At 44.0% G+C, this 17096-nt stretch overlaps 2 protein-coding genes across 2 annotated transcripts; both read right to left on the bottom strand.

Moving 5' to 3' along the window:
• Positions 1 to 55: 55 nt before the first annotated feature.
• emx2 (empty spiracles homeobox 2) lies at positions 56 to 5500 on the bottom strand. Its single transcript, XM_031879694.1, has 3 exons — positions 4762 to 5500; positions 3440 to 3624; positions 56 to 2088 (listed from the first exon to the last, which is right to left on the bottom strand). The coding sequence occupies exons 1-3, from the start codon at positions 5147 to 5149 to the stop codon at positions 1915 to 1917; spliced, it is 747 nt and encodes a 248-aa protein (XP_031735554.1). The 5' UTR covers positions 5150 to 5500; the 3' UTR covers positions 56 to 1914.
• A 1982-nt stretch (positions 5501 to 7482) lies between these two features.
• eif3s10 (eukaryotic translation initiation factor 3, subunit 10 (theta)) lies at positions 7483 to 16606 on the bottom strand. The gene is made up of 22 exons (XM_031879683.1): positions 16423 to 16606; positions 15714 to 15904; positions 15489 to 15625; positions 14794 to 14957; positions 14268 to 14467; positions 13800 to 14008; positions 13540 to 13711; positions 13234 to 13338; positions 13035 to 13133; positions 12816 to 12932; positions 12506 to 12691; positions 11972 to 12319; positions 11767 to 11871; positions 11578 to 11691; positions 11336 to 11458; positions 10862 to 11015; positions 10438 to 10619; positions 9917 to 10023; positions 9407 to 9831; positions 9154 to 9301; positions 8736 to 9052; positions 7483 to 8284 (listed from the first exon to the last, which is right to left on the bottom strand). Exons 1-22 carry the CDS (start codon positions 16469 to 16471, stop codon positions 8124 to 8126), a joined length of 3813 nt encoding a protein of 1270 aa, XP_031735543.1. The 5' UTR covers positions 16472 to 16606; the 3' UTR covers positions 7483 to 8123.
• Positions 16607 to 17096: the final 490 nt, after the last annotated feature.

The following is a 17096-nucleotide window of genomic DNA, read 5'->3' as shown; positions in this document are numbered from 1 at the left end:
CCCCCCCACACACACACACACACACACACACACCCAAACTACAAAAACAGCTCCTTTTAGTTTAAGAAACAATTAAACAAACACATGCACATTGCACCAGAAAAAAAAAATCCGAGGTTGTGGTTCTTATGTATTCACAAGAAGAAAAAAAATTCATAATCCACTTTAAATTTGTCAGATTTTTTTTGTAAGTGGCTGCATTGTTTTACTGTGTGTAAACAGAGAATAGCTTCGTGCTGTAAATAACAGTTTAGCCTACAGGCTCCTGAAGAGGTCCTAAAGTCCCCGTTCAGTCCAAAGCAGCAGCTTGCAGCACGGTGGAGCCCACAAGACAAGATTTTAAACAAAGATCCCATTTTGCGGCACATTGCAACCTCCCCTTATCGCATCGTGAGGGGTAGTCAGATTGTACTAAATTATGTCCAACCAAGGCCCCTTGGATCCGTGGATTAAGAGATTAAAGTGGACCACTGGGCAATGCATCCCCTTTACCCCCCCCTCATATTACTCGCATGATAATTGCCCAAACTGATTTGCACTTTCACAAAAGCTTGTAGGGACTCTTTGTAGCCGGAGCGGAGCAGACGCTGCAGCCCCTCAGAAATACAACTAATGCCGACTACATCAGACCGAGAAACAAATGCAGAGCTGAGGACAACAAATTACAGGCTGCGCTATTTTTGTTTTTCTCTCTTTGAGAAATAAAACTCCTAACGCCACATCAGCAAAGCCTCACTGTACACTGCATCCACACGATTCCGCTTGATGGCACAAAGTAAGAATACATATCATCGCCTTTAAAAGCCTCGTTTGGTCAGAGGCCTCCATTCAGCTGCTCTATATAATCAAAAGTCTATACTTTTACTGCGCGCAACATATTGATAAAACTTTATTGACAAAATATTGACAATTACATACTTCTTGGAAGTATACTTTGTGTTAAAATTGTAGCAAACTTAACACAAACACAAAAAGTATTTACATTCTGTAAAAGAGGGTTTAACAGAAACATTAACTTTTAGCATTTCTGTACATGGAATACGCTCAGTGCTTGGAGTTTTTTTCTTTTTTTTTTTTAACTCTCATTTGTTGCATTTAGTCCTTCGTGGCAACTTTCAGTGGAGGGTCAGTCCTGACAGAAGGCTGCATGGGGCCACAGCGACACATTTGTAAAGCTTTAGGTTAAAGGAATGTCCTGATACCTTCCCTTTAAGTACTGGATCTGTAGTCTGATTCACTTTTTAGAAAGGTTTTTTGTTTAAAATCGAAAGTCAATTTTTGTACTTTTTTTCTCAAAAAAAAAATAAATTGAAATAAAAACACTATCGCAGCACCGCTACTTCATATGTTTTCACAATCACGTTTACACGAGAATCATTAATTAAAGACTGCACACTTTGTAAAAAGGAAGAAGCACGACATCTCTGTTTGAAAATAGAGTTGAAAACATTTTTTTTTTTTTTTTTGAGAAAAACTTGTCAAATTAAAAACAACTACCAGGGGGAAAAACTATACCATGCAATTCAAGTTTTACAAAAGCAGTTTGGTGTTTTGGTATCTTGATCGGAAACGTTTTTTGTTTAAAAAAAAACCCAAAAACTTCTGAAGTGCAAACGTCCAATATGAATTGGAGAAAAAAAACGAAGTGGTGGTAGATGGGAGATTGTGGTGGTGGTTGGTGCGTGGAAGGGTTCAGGTCGGTGGACTGAGACACTCAACCTGGGTCCTTTGGATTGACAGACCCACGCGGTGACAGCAGTGCCACCGGTCGGGTTTCTCTCACCCTCAGCTGCCGATCTTCGGAGATCTGAAATGTGACATTGGCTTTTTACCCCCTCACTGTCTCTACACGGCATCCGTTATCCATGTCCTCCTTCGCTCAGACGCTTATATAGTCTTTTTTTCTTGTTTTTTTTAATCGTCCGATGTGACATCGATTTCCTCTGGGCTCCCCCCCCCCTGTTTAGTCGCCATTCTCCACCGGTTTATGTGATGCGATCCTTTCTTCTTCTGCTGAGACTCCGAGCCCTCCTCCTCCAACTTCTGTCGCTTGAACTTCGTCCTCCGGTTCTGAAACCACACTTTTACCTACAGAGGCGGGAAAAAAAGAGAAAGAAAAGGTTTTAAAAAACAAAAACAAAAAAAAGCCTAAACCTGGATCAGTGTCACGAGATAAACCGCGATTGGCACAGTGCGTAAAACCACACGTAAAAGGGACGCGTTGTTTTTGTAGGCTCAGTAAAAGCAAGCAGCGCTGCAGTGGAAATAAGAAGGTGAACTGTGACCTGCAGTCGGTGATCACAGAGCAAACAACCTCCGGGATATACAAAGATCAATTATATTCTCATGAAAGTATGAATCCATGCATTTAAATCCTCCAATTACAATTGTTAGTCCAATATTCATTCAACGCACAAACGCCCTTAGAAATAATAAAAATGAATATAAAATGAAATAAAGTAAAGCATTTTTAATTTGTCAGCATTTCGATTCAATATGTGATTATTTCTGCCAAGCACGCGGACGTTAAAATAAATAAAGCAGTCGCATCCACGCCACTTATTTAAACATAGAGTTTCACACACTCCTCTAAATGGACTCGGCTCTGTTAAACGGTACCGTTGGGAATTAACAACATCTAAATCGATAAAGGCTCTGATCCTGCTTTGTCACTCTGTAGCCCCCTTTTTTTTGCTCTTAAACGGCAACTGAGGTGCATTTAATAAGCCTTCAGTGGGCTAATTAAAGTAGGTGACGGTTCATTTCTCCCTTCAGTCCCTCCAAAGGCCCCGCCGTCCAAAGCAGACACAGCGGACAAAAGACAGCGGCTGATGGGCTCAAACAGCATCTTAAATATGGCAGGGGGAATTCACTGAACCCGCCTCGCTCTTTGTATCGCCTATCCCATAAAATGGTTAACTGGTTAATTTGCCCTCCATTTTGAAAGGCAACATTCTCCCCCCCCCAAAACAAAGTAATTCAACCCCTCCTGAAATGAGGTTAGGCCTATACAATGACAGTGGATTTGATCCAACAGAAAGCCCCTGTCTTCGATTGACAACGTGCATTTGTGGACCCCGCTGTGTAGAAACAATTCGGTAGCTGATTATTTGAGAGGATTGCTCTGCTAACTATATGTATATTCTTTGTTGTCATACAAGACATTCATTTTATGTAGCGGCCTGGTTTAAAAAAAAAAAAGGCTCCATGACGCACAGTGCCATGTTAAAGAAAACATATAACATATATTGCACTGCATCAGCCATAATGTGAGGAATATCTTTTTTTTATAACAATAAAAAAGGTCTGTTCCCATAGCGCGTGACTCAACACACAAGGAGCAGTGTATGCATGGCAAAATCAAATGAGCGCATTGTCCCGTTGATAGAAAACGACAGGATGTGAACTTTAATGTTGAGTAAAATACAGTGTTTCTTACCTGAGTTTCTGTGAGGCTAAGGCTGTGGGCGAGCTGTTTTCTTTCTGCTCCGACCACGTAATGGTTTTTCTCAAACGCGTGTTCGAGCCGCAGGAGTTGCGAAGGTGAAAAAGCTGTCCGGATTCTTTTGGGCTTTCTGGCCAGCGCGTTGTGCAAAAGGAAGCTCTCTGGACTCGTTTCATTACCTGGGAACGAGCAGAAAACGAGGATCCGTCAGCAGCTTTTCTCTGACTCTATAAGATATTAACATTTCCATAACCACCAGCAGGCCTGCACACAGCTATGAAACAATAGTCGACTGACTGTATACGGCATGATAATAATGTCTGAGGAGAAGCCGGACACAGGTCTATCATTTGGTAATTTACCGAACACGAATGCATTTTAAATAGCTGCCTATTGTAGACTTTCTCCATCTAACATCTGTGAGACCACCGCGTGAAAGAGAGAGGGAACCAGCACAAAGGTATAATCCTGGGCCTAATTAAATTAGTGAAAAAACAGCCTTTGTAAACAAAAGGTCAAATGAAATAGCATGAAGACGTTTAAATAAACAGTAACCCAAAAAAAGTAGGGAAATTAATTTTGAATTGATTCCTATAAAATGTATTCATTTTGCTTTTATTTGTCAGAAAAAAACAAATAATCACAATAATAAATACAACAAAATAAGAGACCAAAATAAAATATATATACAAACGAATAGTCTTAGTCAAACTTAGTCATCTTAGTTATTACAATTTAAATTACCCGACATTTGACTCATGTCAGCCTTAGAAAATTACCAAAATACTGCCAAATAACCATCCATTGTTGGGGGTATTTCCCCCCTTAATACCTAGAATGAGTATTTTATTAAAATGTGAAATACGTCTGTGAAATAAGCAGCGAGATACATTAGTTTGGTTTTTTACGCATGGCTCCGGCTCATAAATCCATTTAAGCTGCAGCACCAACAGTGTACAAACATGTCAACATTTCAAGTGGTCTTTGGTGCCCGATAAACATTACAGGCAGCAGACTGACACAGAAGCCAAGTCAACAATATTTTTTTATGCTCCAGTGGTTTTAAAAAAAACATCTTTCTTGCAAATGAGGAAATACATTCCAGGTGTATTTTTGAACGAAACAATCCATTACATAAGTGTCTGTTGTGGCCTGAGGATTTCAGATGACTGCCTCTAAAACGGCTCTGCTACAGTTTCGCATATTTCTTTTAATATTCCTTATACATCCTGCTGTCTGAACTGAGAGAGAGAGAGAAAGAAAACAGTCCAGCCGCTCGGCGCAAAAGAACCAAACGAAGCATTCTGATAACTTACCTTGAAATCTGTGACCCAAGTACCTATATCTGTGTAATAACCAGGGGTAGAAAGTTGACGGGTCCCTTTGCTGGCTGGCAAAAAGAGGGTGCGGACTGTGTGAGGATGAAAGCGGGTGAGCCATAGCGTGCTGCGGGGCCACCGAATGCACCGGCATGGCGGAGTTTTGCTGATGAGAGACCGCCTCGGCGAACACCAAGTCCGGGTTAGAGTAGACGCCCCTGCCGCCGGAGTGAAAGCCGTTGAGGAAGGGGTTCATCTGGCCGGAGTTTGCATAGCTGAGAGCCGCTGGCCTGATGGGCTCCTCGGTGCGGGACGCCGGTACATGATTATCCTTCGCCACTAAAGACTCTATAGTAAAACACCTCTTGGGTGCAGGTTGAAACATGGTCTGATAGTCCAGATTCCCCAGTTTAGGTTTAAAGTAGTCGTATGGCGCTCTCAGCTTAAAAAATACTCCACACTCAAAGAAAGGGGAAAGTTTCTGCGCAGTAAATAAGTTGGGGGGAAAAAACGCGGTGGTGTCGGGAAAGCCCAAATAAAAAGTGCTCGGCTACTCCCAGACTAATCCATGGATGTGATCGTTTTCCTCGCCCGGGTTCGTGCAGGCAGATTTGTTAGTTCATGAGCCTAATTAGCGCTGCAGTCCCATAAACAGCTTCCTCTGAAGGCTGTAATGGCATGGTGATTGGTCGCCGCCGCTGCTGCTCGCCTTAAGGTGGAGAAGGGGAAGACGCTTAAAAAGTGCGTCAATGGGAAGCAGGGGCGCGGAGAGGCGGACTCGAACGCGCAACACGGAACGGATTCGTCCAGAGAGGAGCCCCCCACCCCCCCAACACACACACACACACACACACACACACACATACTCACGCGCACATATCTCCAGGACATTTAACACACTCGTCTGAACCAAGCTCAAGGTAGCCTGCTAATTTTGCATTGAAGGGCTATGACAGCTTCAACCTGTTTTTTTTAAGAGGGTGGTGCATTTAGTGTTAGCAAGTGATTATTTTTAATTATGCACAACAATGTTGTGCAAACATCAAATCAGCTCTATTAAAGTCTATTGTCGACGCTGTGCACGCGGAAATGTTCAGCCTCAGTTTTATCAGTCGGCCTTCATTTCTTTCTCCATTTTTGTTCCTGTTGTGTTTTTTTTGTCCAACTGGATTTATGTAGAGAAGCTGCTCTTGTTTCCTCCCTGCTCGTTTTTTTTTCATTTTTCTTCAGATTCTATTAGGATAAATTTCAAATTGAAGACTCTTAATTTCTGCCGGCTGGGATGTCTGAGAGACACCGGGGACACAAACAGGCTTTAGATTTAAATACTACACTGCACGAGGACTGACAGTCTTCAACATTCAACAACACCTCTCCACTTATGAGTCGCTGCGTGTCAATCAGTGTTATTCAACGCAAACATGCTCAGGTGTTTATTGGAGTACAGCTACCTGGGTCTGCAGGCTGTCAGCCCGCACCGAGGGCCTTCAGAAAGAAATAACACACACTGGTATAGCACGCGGAGGTGCAGTCACGAGGCTGCTGAACTGAATATGTACAGCCCGGGAAATGAGCAATGCTATGTGCTATTTTATATTTTATTTTAATATAATGTTTTATTAATATTTTGTGTTTGCATGCTTTTTCAGACGTCAGAAAAAAATGTAAGTCGCCTTTTAAGGGACCACATAGAGATGAATGGTAAATATACTGTGTCAGATTATTATTATTATTATGAAATGTATTTTCAATTTCATTATTATTAGGCTGTTATTATAAAGTATCGTAGCTTATACTTCGAGGATGCATACCACGTGCATGCAAAGCGTATCGGCAGGTTTAGGTGTATCTGTGCGTGTTACAGGGTCTGTTTGGAATAAAACACTAATTAGACTGAAAAGGGTTCGCAAAGATATCAGAGCACCAACAGCTCCACCACACATAATACGCCTGATTTAACATTAAAATGTGTCAATCTAGATCATTGTTATTATCGCGAATCATTGGAGGTTGGCTGTTTTAGATGTTTTATTTGAAGCCGCTTGGTCAGTTCATTAAGGTAAAGCCTTCTCTGTATGTCTTACCGATGACGCACATTAATATTATCAGTGTTACTATTATTAGCATCATTATGACAGTAACCTACATCGTAGCTATATGTCGGTCCAGGTCAGCCAAATTCAAAGCCATGTATTGTTACCAAACGAGCATATATTTAAAGGAAAAGTTCATCATGGTTGAGATTTTTTCTCTAACATCATGCTATCATGGTTTTGATAACTGACTGGATTCTGACCACTGACTTTAAGACCCGAGTTCACTGCTGATCATGAACCAACACACCTCCTGCTCTCCCACGTGAAGCGTGTCCTCTCCACGGAGCTTCACCGACCTCTGGTGGTAACACAGCGGTAGTGTGATTAAAAACGGATCTAAACCTTGAAAACAGCGATCCAGCAACTCCCTCACTAGATGAAGAGTTTCACTGGTTACACTTTGTGAAAGTTCGGCCAGTTGGAGCCAATACTATAAGTGTTAGGACCTATAATTGTTCTTTAAGCTAAGCTTCAACCTATTGACCCCATTGTGTGCCCCAGTCGGTTTATCCTCCGACCCCCACGTTGGGCTAAGTGGCTTAGTATTGTATACCAGACTATAGCTAATAAGTGTGCTGCAATCTTCAATGGTGTGATAGCATTTGAGACCAAATTAACAATAGGTGGTGAACAAACATCTTTATTAATAAAGGCTTTATCTGTACACATGCAACCCAGTTTGATACCCGTAATTGCAGCAAGATAGAACCACACACTGGAGATCAGGCAAGACCAATTGAATACTCTAAGCATGCACATCAAAATGTTACTTCCACTGGTTCAGGTTGAGAAGCGTCTGAAACATTGGATGAAGAGCAGAGATCACTGAATGAAGCACATGACAGATTCCTAGTCATTGCTATTACAAGAGTGGTGGATCTGTGGCAGAAGATAACATCATCGATGTAGAGTTCATGTATTTAAAAGAGGCCGTAGGTGAAGCACTGAGTTTGCAGTGGAAGTTTGAGCAGGTACATTGGTTTTCAGTTTAGTTAATTTCACTTTTTTATTGTAAGGTAATAACACTCCTGACCACTGGGCGCAGTCATGTGTACATTGGTAGTTTGCATGAGTTTATTGGTTGATGTGTTTTGGGTGGTGAGAAGCCTCTGGTACAAAACAGCTGAAAGTCAAATTAAAGACTAATGGAAAATAATTCCCAGGAAAACTACTGTCTACAAAGATGTCATACAAAGGAATAATCCACATGCGTATCAGAAGCGTGTGGCCATTTCTTCTCCACTGTGGCTAACTGGCCGTTACTCAGCGGCGTACAGTGGTCCAGCCGTCATCATCCGTCTCGTTCTTGATGCGACGAGCTTCTTTCTCAGCACGCCAAGCCTTATCTCCTTCAGCCTCACGCTCCACTTCTCTGGGCCGCTCCTCGCGCTTCTCCTCGCCGCCACGACGCCAAGAACCTCCTCCTGAGGAAACAATGGAGCTCATTAGAACATTGTTTTACTAGTTTGGGAGTTTATAGATTTATCCTCCCTGGTACTTGCCATAGCAGTAATAAAGGTGAACAGCGACCTCTGCTGGCTGAATAATACACCCCCACATAGTGTATCCCAATTGTGTGTTTTTTAGACAAGATAGTGCTAAATAAAGTCCACACCGACTAAAAGTGATTTGTTCCATTTAGTTACTATTTGGAGACTCTAGTTGTGTCAAGTGTGCCTGATGACTTCTACAATGTTTGGATCTGTATCCTGGATGTTGCTGAAAGTTTTGTTCAACCATAAGCCACATTTCAATAAGAACGTGACAAATATACGTCCTACAGCCTTTAATAATGTCACGTATTTTAGGGAAACTGTTGCGGTGTATCCGTGATATGAATGTTATGGTTATATCTAAAAATCCCACTGTGCTTACCCTCCTCTGGCTCTTTGGGTGGGCCTCTGACTTCACGGCGCTCGACATCACGGCGAGGCTCCTCACGGCGCTCGACATCACGGCGAGGCTCCTCACGGCGCTCGACATCACGGCGAGGCTCCTCACGGCGAGGCTCCTCACGGCGAGGCTCCTCACGGCGAGGCTCCTCACGACGAGGCTCCTCACGACGAGACTCCTCACGACGAGACTCCTCACGACGAGACTCCTCACGACGAGGCTCCTCACGACGAGGCTCCTTGTGGTCAGTGTCCTCTTTGCGAGAGTCTGCACCTGCCCTCCTCCAAGTACTCTCCTCTCTGTGAATAGATAGTTTCAGCGATTAACATGACTGTGACCCATCGCAGAAAACATGACATACTCTCCATTTATTACAAAGGCATAGGTCTATCAGGCTCACTTGACTGGGCGGTCTCTCAATTTGTCGCTGTTTTTTTTTTTTTCCTCTGCTTTGTCATCCTCTCTGCCCTCACTGGCATCATTACGGGGAGGGCCCCAGCTGTCCTCTCGGGCCTTCTCCCGCTCACGCCAACCACCTGTAGCTGTAGCTGAAGCATCACATCACATCACATTACATTTCAGCACAGAGCTGCTCAGCAGTCTGCTGAGCAGACACTCATCACTTATTAGCAGCTGAACGGCTACAGGCTTACCGGGTCGGCTCAGGGGCTTCCAGGGTTTCTCTTCGTCGACATCAGCACCACGACGTGGCCCATCGTCCACGCCTCTCCTTCCACCTCTCTCGTCATCTCCTCCTCTTCTGGGACCCCAGTCATCATCAGCCCCACGCCGGGAACCCCGGGAGTCATCCATGGCCCTACGGGGACCTCTGTCATCATCAAAGCCGCGCCTGAAACTGCCGCGGTCATCATCGAAGGCACGCCTTGGGGCACGGTCATCATCAAAACCTCTGCGTGGAGCACGGTCCTCGTCCATCCCTCTGCGTGGAGCACGGTCATCATCATCGCCGAAGCCTCTGCGGGGTGCTCGGTCATCTCCGGCCCTGCGAAGACCTTCTCGCCTGAAGCCCCCCTCTCTGTCCTCCTTCTCCTCCTCACGGCCCTCTTGTCTCCATTCCCTGGAGAGAGCACGGGCATGGCTAAGAGGAGCCTCTCAAGGTTTAACAATAACAACAGTAGGATGAGAGAGTCACCAAAACCTACCTGTCAGGCACAAGACGACGCCGCTCTGAATCCACCTCCGTGCGCTTCCTCCATCCTCCTCCTCCTTCCTCCTTCTCAGTCTCCTTGTCCTCCTTCTCGGACCAATCCTGTGTAAGCAAAACATATCAGTCAATACACACTGTGGCATTAGATCAGTGTCACTCAAAGGTCTGTGGACTTCATTGGTCCCTACAAGGCTTTAATGGTTTAGCCCGTAGTCCATTACTCTGCACTCAGTCCTTGAACTTATGAGACAATATATTTGGGCTCCCTTCCATCACACCGCCATATTAGGGATGACAATACTTTCTGACAAACTATTGTGATCAATTGTCTTGCATTATGTCATCATTAAGTTGCAATATGTATACATAAGTGTAACCTTTACTCATTTTACATCTAAATTACATATGTAATTTATTTCTATTCTTGGCACCATGGTGTTAATTACCTGTAATTCCCACCCCTTTATATTTGCATGAATATTCCACTGAATGTCAAGCTCAATAACTAGTTTGTACCTTGGCTTTCTCCTCAGTGGGGGCCCTTTTCTCCTCCTCACGGCGGTGTTCTCGCTCCTCGATCTCCTGTTGACGAGCACGCTGCTTCTTTTCCTGCTCCTCCAGTTTGCGCAGACGCTCCTGGTACTCCCTGTCCTCCTCCTCTCGCTGCTCCAGTTCCACGCGGTCACGATCCTCGCGCTCTGTAACAAAAGCAGAAGATAACATGTTCAAACTTTGACAGAATAAGCAGGGCATGACATACTCCGAGTGGCTGCCACGATCAGAAAACATGTTCCTGACATGTCCTTTGTCATGATCACCTTCCGTCCAAAAGTCACGAGCCAACTGTCAAAACAAACACTTTAACCACAGCGGCCACATGGTCCTCCCGCCTCTCGTTAGTGACCGTCCCAGTGCACATGTGCAAACCGAAATGAATTACCTTTCTTGAGTTGCTCCTCGTGGATACGCTGTGCATCTTCCTCTTTCTGGTAGTAGAAGTTGTTACGCCTGTCCTCTTTGCGCTGGATCTTCCTTTCTTCCAGGCGCTTCTTCCTCTCCTCCACCAAGCGGTCCTCGAAAGTATTCAATTTTTCCTTCAAAGACAGAATGGAGAATTTGAAACCACTGTCAGTCATACAGTTATTCTGCCACTCTGCTCTAGAAACAGTATTGGTTCCAAGCAGAAGCCATTACTGCCGTACCAGCAGGGGACACTTAAGTTGTTGTGTGCTCAAACAACCACAAGGTAGTATCTCGGAGCAAGGCGGAGCCTATGGAAGCGTCATATCCACTGACTGTATATGACGACAGGTGGCGGCAGACAGACAGCTGATGCATACCGGTTCATCTGCATGTTTGAGGTGACGTCACCATACTGGACTTCAGGCAGCTTGTACTATGCCGATGCTCTTACCTCATAGATGAAGCTACGGGCAGCAGTTATTTTGGACAAGAAGCTTTCTTTGTCCTCCATCATCCTGGACATGCGCTGCTTGTGCTCCAGAGCCTTCTCCCGTTCAACTTTCATGTTGCTGATCTATTAGAAAAAGAAAAGACAAAATATGAAATTCTAGATACTCACATTGGTGTATTCAATGTCTTTGATATATGCATGTCATTTTTGAATCAGTATTATTATTTATTTTGGTTAAATACCCTTTCTTCCTCCTGGAGCTCCCATAGTTCCATGTCCTTGATGCGCTGCTCTTCGTAAGCCTGTTTGATGAGAGGAATCTCCTCGAGGCGCTTCGCCCTCTCAAAGTAGTCAATCTAGAGAGAAACAACGATTAGTGTCCAATTCACACCGAGGTCACTGATATGTTCACTGATGCATCACTCGGTTACCTTCTTCTCCTGGTTCTTCAGACGCTCCTGGAGTTCCCTCTTCTCCTTCTCCAGCTGCTCCACCTGCTTGGCCATGATGAAGTCAGGGTCCAGCTCCTCAAGGTCCTGTACAAAACACATTTGTTAGTCTCACCTTTTAACTTGATATTACAATGACATATTTCTGCAAAATGGAATTCAACCTAAAGAGCAATCTACAGTTTACCTCAATATCAATATCCTTGAAGGCCTTGGCTCCAAGCTCGGTCTTCTTGATCTGCTCCAGCCGCTCACGGACAGTTTTCTTCTTGATCTGCTCGTGCTCCTGCATGATGCGCTCCTTCTCCCTCTCTTTGGCCTCCTGGCGCAGACGCTCCTCCTCGGCTTTGCGAACCTTCTGCATCTCGGCCTCCCGCTGCTCCAGCTCCTCCTTCTCACGCTGGATGTTCAGGCTCTCCAGGCGCTCCTTGCGCTCTTCAATGGTCTGTCTACGGGCCAGGATGCGCTGGTGATCCTTGCGGGCATTTTTCAGATAGGCAGCAATGGCCAGCTGATTCTGCTCCTCGCGCTCTTGCTGAGAAACAACAAAAACATCAAAATGTAGCTTTGAGTTGCAGAACAGAACATGGTGCCAGAAGACACTAAACATGAACTAGAGTTTAATACCACATGGAACTACATGCATGCGTCTGTTAGAATTATGTGAGAGTAGGTACTGATGTCACTGATCAGGGGTCTCTGTGTGTCTATTTAAACTCACCAGGATGGAGGCAGGCTTGATGACCTGGATGGCTTTGGCCAAAGAAGACGACATGGCGGTCAGCTGGTTCCTGATCTGCTCTGAGGGCATGTTCTGCAGGAAAGGACCAACGGGGGCGTCCTCTTTGGTCGAGTAGTTCAGGTCGGAGCCAAAGCTCAGAGTTCGAGAGGTGTGGTCTATACGGACCTTCAGGGGAAACAGGAATGTCAGACAAGTCAACACTCTTAACTGTAATAATACTTTTGTTGGTTTATAAGTAGTTATTTTATCTAATTAGTTGATGCATAATCTCTTCTGATCTTGGTCTCACCTGCAGATCACAGTGGCGGGCCGCATCCACAATGGAGCGCTCTAGTTGGAAGGCATCCACAAATGGAACGAGGGAAGCCAGACGGGTGAACTCGATGCTTTGATAGATCTGTGCCACCTAATGAAACGGAAGAAGAATGATGAGAGATCCCCACCATTACACTGTAGGTGTTGTTTAGGACAGCATTGCAGGGGAATCAAATAGACTGGAGAGAGTTACCTGTTGCAGGAGCCTCAGGATGGTGTTACTCTGCAGGTGAGGGACGTAATGCTGCAGATCAGATTCCTTCTCTGCCTGGTCTTTCACCCAGTTCAGCACCTGATAGGAGAGCAAGTTTGTTAGCACTTGATTTCATGAATCAAGTGAATATCATACAAACTGCAGTTGGATTGTATATTTTGCCTGGCAGATTGTTTACCTTGGTCACTCGTCCGCTCAGCTTCAGAGGATGAAACTCGACTTCAAGCCAGTTATAAAGTTCTTTTATATCCGGTACAACATACTGCAGCAAGTTAAACCTCACCTAGAATGCAAACACAAAAATATCACTTTCTGAAAACAACTTAAAGCAAATATTAATTAACAATTTTACAAGATCAGGATAAAAGCTAAATTTCAAACAAACAATCGAGTGTTTTTCTTTTTAAACTTATTAAAAGAGGTATTCAGTGGCACTGTTCAACCCTGGAACACCTGACAAAGCTTTGTTGTGCAGATAACGTACCATGTCATTGATGAGACTCTGCCGGGTTGGTGGAGACTGCAGGCCCAGCAGGGTGGCCAGCCTGCGGTGTTTCTCTACAATGATGCCGTCCATGTCCAGCAGCCGGGCAATGTCAGTGCGCTCGGGGGTGATGGGAATGGACAGTGTGGCCAGCAGGACTCTGGTGGACATCCTGAAGATCGAAAGCAAGCATCATTAACCGCTTGGTCACCACCAGAGACACATTTGTGCACTTATCTACGGATAAATGAATACTATACCTCTGCATCTCATCCTGGGTCAAATTCTTACGCATCTCCCTTGAGAGGTGATAGAGCCGGTGGAGCGTGCAGGCATGGAAGAGAGCATTTCCAGATTTCCAGAACACAGTAGACACCTTGTTGTAGTAGTTGGCCATCAACTGGGGTTTGGGAGGCTTCTTGGAAAGAGCAAACAGGCCATGGATGTCTTCAACAGCCTTGAATGCTTCCTGGAAAAAGACAAACAGCGCGACATTAGTACCGATATCATCTCCACTTTGACCATGTGTGACAGTTTTATTGAACAATATAGTACAATACTTGCGTTTCATCTTTCTACAGGTAATACACTATATTGTACAATACTGTTGACTACTTTCCAAAGCATTTCTGAAATATTTTATACATTTGAAGTTTTAGGAAGTGCGTTTAAACGTGCATGCATGATAATGTCGTCCTTTAGAGAGATTTAGTGTTGGGTGGACGGACCTGCCAGAGCTCCATGCTGATGGCGCTGTCCAGCTGCACCAGACGCGTCTCCAGGTGCATAGACTGACTTTCGGGGTTGTTCAGGTTGATGGCCGTGCTCTGGTTGTGGTGCCGCTGGATCTGACCCAGATGCATACGCAGGTTGTCGCACAGCTTGCGAAATTCCGCTTTACGGGTGTACTGAAGGCAGAACTTGAAGGCTGCAGAAAGGACGACCGGACATTATTTTCTATGTAACTTTAATGATCCACATAGTATAATCTTATTGAAATTAGATAAGATGAAAGCAATATTCACATTGGAATTTAAATATATATTGTATATTGGGACCCAGTAAAACATTGATTATTACTAGTTAAAAACAACAGTGTTCATGTTGTCATTCAGCAATGAAAACAGATTAAGTATAGAACATTTTGTTGACAGTAACGTTAATACAGCCTTGATAAATATCACACTCGGTTCAGACAATTGGAGATTAAATGATTGCAAAATGTTCTGAACACGGTATTCAGTGAGTCTCTACCTTGCTGAGCAATGTCATGGTACAGGCGCTCCACCTTGGAGTTGTTCCTCAGCAGGTCCAGGCACTGGCGGTAGGACTCCCACAGGAACTTCACCCAGGGAGTGAGAAGCAGGCGATCGGTACGATCCTGAGTGTCCTCTCCACTCACAGCACTCAGGAGAACACTTAAATCACAACAGGCTCAAGGTTAATAATCCATCTTAAAATGATCAAGCACATGCTAACTACCGTATACTCTAGGGCTGGGCAGTATGGACTAAAACAAGTGACACGTTTTGACCAAATACCTGGATATCAATATCGCGAAGATATTTAAGTGTCGACTATTGGTGCTTTCAGTAAATATTTACACAATGAGAGTTATGATAAATAATCCTCACTACTGTTGATATTATGACGTAGTGGGTAAAGGCAAATAATAAAACAGCTAGAACTGTCTCGTAAATGATATCACGTTTCTGTAATGCAGCTTTTAAAACCACGAAAAGACAAAATGTGCAAATATTGTGCCATATTAGAACATTAAGACAATATCTAGTCTCATATCAAGACAAGTCCTATTGTACCATCGTTATACTGTATAACACACAATCATCTGACTACAATAAGAAATTAATTTAGATTCTCCATCCAAGAGACACTTTTTATACTTTAGAGAAACATAATTTCTGCATCTTACATTTGAGCCTACTCACCTTTCAGGAGTCTGGATGTTATCCAGATCCTCGATGTCCAGGACCATCTGCTGGGACTCCCCCTTGGCGGTCTCAGTCTTCTCCTCCGCCAGCTTCAGGTAAGCCCTAACCACATCCTCCAGGGATTTGATATTCACCTGAAAGCAACGACAGGCATTAAACGAGCTCCATAAAACTACAACAGCCAGCCGATCTGTGTAACATCGCCCGTTTCTCCTCACACACCTGCTGGCAGATGTTTTTGTACTGGTAGAGACCCTCCTTAGCCAGGTGGCTCTTGCGGAGATCCACGCACAGCTCCAGGTACTTGAGCATGATGGGCTCGTGGATCTTCTGCCATGTTCGATGTTTCTTGCTTTTGATGACATCGTACAAAACATCCAAAGCTGGCTGCTTCTTATCGACCTCAAGAAACTCTGTGTAAACACAAAGAGAAATGGACCAACATAAGCTCCATCGCAGGTTGATGGTACCGTTAACCGTATACATTTACCACTGAAGCTTAACATCTCGCACCAGTCCCACAGTCGTGGTTAGCTACATAGCTGAATCAGCCTGACTGTGTTAGGCCCAGGGTGCTTGATGATCGGACATTAGCATCAACGCTACAAGATAATAGAACCGATAGCGCCAACAAATTGACAGTAATATCAGCAAAGAGTCATTGCCAATGACGTTTCAAAGTAATCACGGTCATCTAAAGGCCTCCTAAGATACATTTCTCAAACGTCACTGGCTTAATCAATGGTCAGTCACACACTAATGGCCCAGCCGGTTAGCTTCACACGAACGTAGCAGTACGAAAGCGGTAGGGCTTCCTCGCCATTCAAGCTAACAGTTAGCTTGGCTAACTCCATCGCGGCATAGTTAGCTAACTAGCTAACGTTAGCTAATGTCTGACATCTGTGAAACGTGAAGTTGTATTTCTACTCACCGTTTGCTCGTTTCAGAGCATTCTCTGGCCTTTGAAAATACGCCGGCATGTTGGTGGCGTTTTAGTGAAACTCAAATTAGCTGACTTGAGTGAATTTTGATCAATTTCACCACTCCATCCACGCCACGCACTCACCCGCTGCAACGGTGCTGGCTGAGAAAGGTTGAACCTCGTGAGCGGCCTAGCTAGGGTTGCCTCAAGCACTATCCCCCTTTCACAGTGTCCACGTCAGGAATAGAGGAAACTGAGTACCAAGAAATTCAGTTTTGTCTCAACCAAAAACTACAATACATATTAAAGGTTAATGTATCCGTATTCAGGGCGTCAATGTAGTTATTTCTCATTTCTGATCAAATCATAATATGTATACTTTGTTAACTACTAATTATCTATTATTATGGGTAATGATGTATGTGTTTGTTTGTTTATTTAAATAAGTGTTACTTTAAACAATTTGATACAGATAAATCAGAATGATAATAACAATAATTATTTGTCATATCTTTTATACGTGGTTACACATTGTTGCAAAAGAGCCACTTTGTAGCTATATAGCTATAAGTTATGTTGGAGTATCCTGCAATTGTTCTCTCGATTTATACGTAGGCTGTATTTGACCAATAATTATAAATTGTGCTGTCACATAACTCACTGATAAGTGACCATGGGTGTTG

This window comes from Anarrhichthys ocellatus, unplaced genomic scaffold (genome assembly GCF_004355925.1).
Source record: "Anarrhichthys ocellatus isolate YVR2014 unplaced genomic scaffold, GSC_Weel_1.0 scaffold3, whole genome shotgun sequence".
Classification (NCBI taxonomy): domain Eukaryota; kingdom Metazoa; phylum Chordata; class Actinopteri; order Perciformes; family Anarhichadidae; genus Anarrhichthys; species Anarrhichthys ocellatus.
The sequence above is the reverse complement of the archived record's forward strand: the minus strand, read 5'-3'. Positions and strand labels throughout refer to the sequence as shown.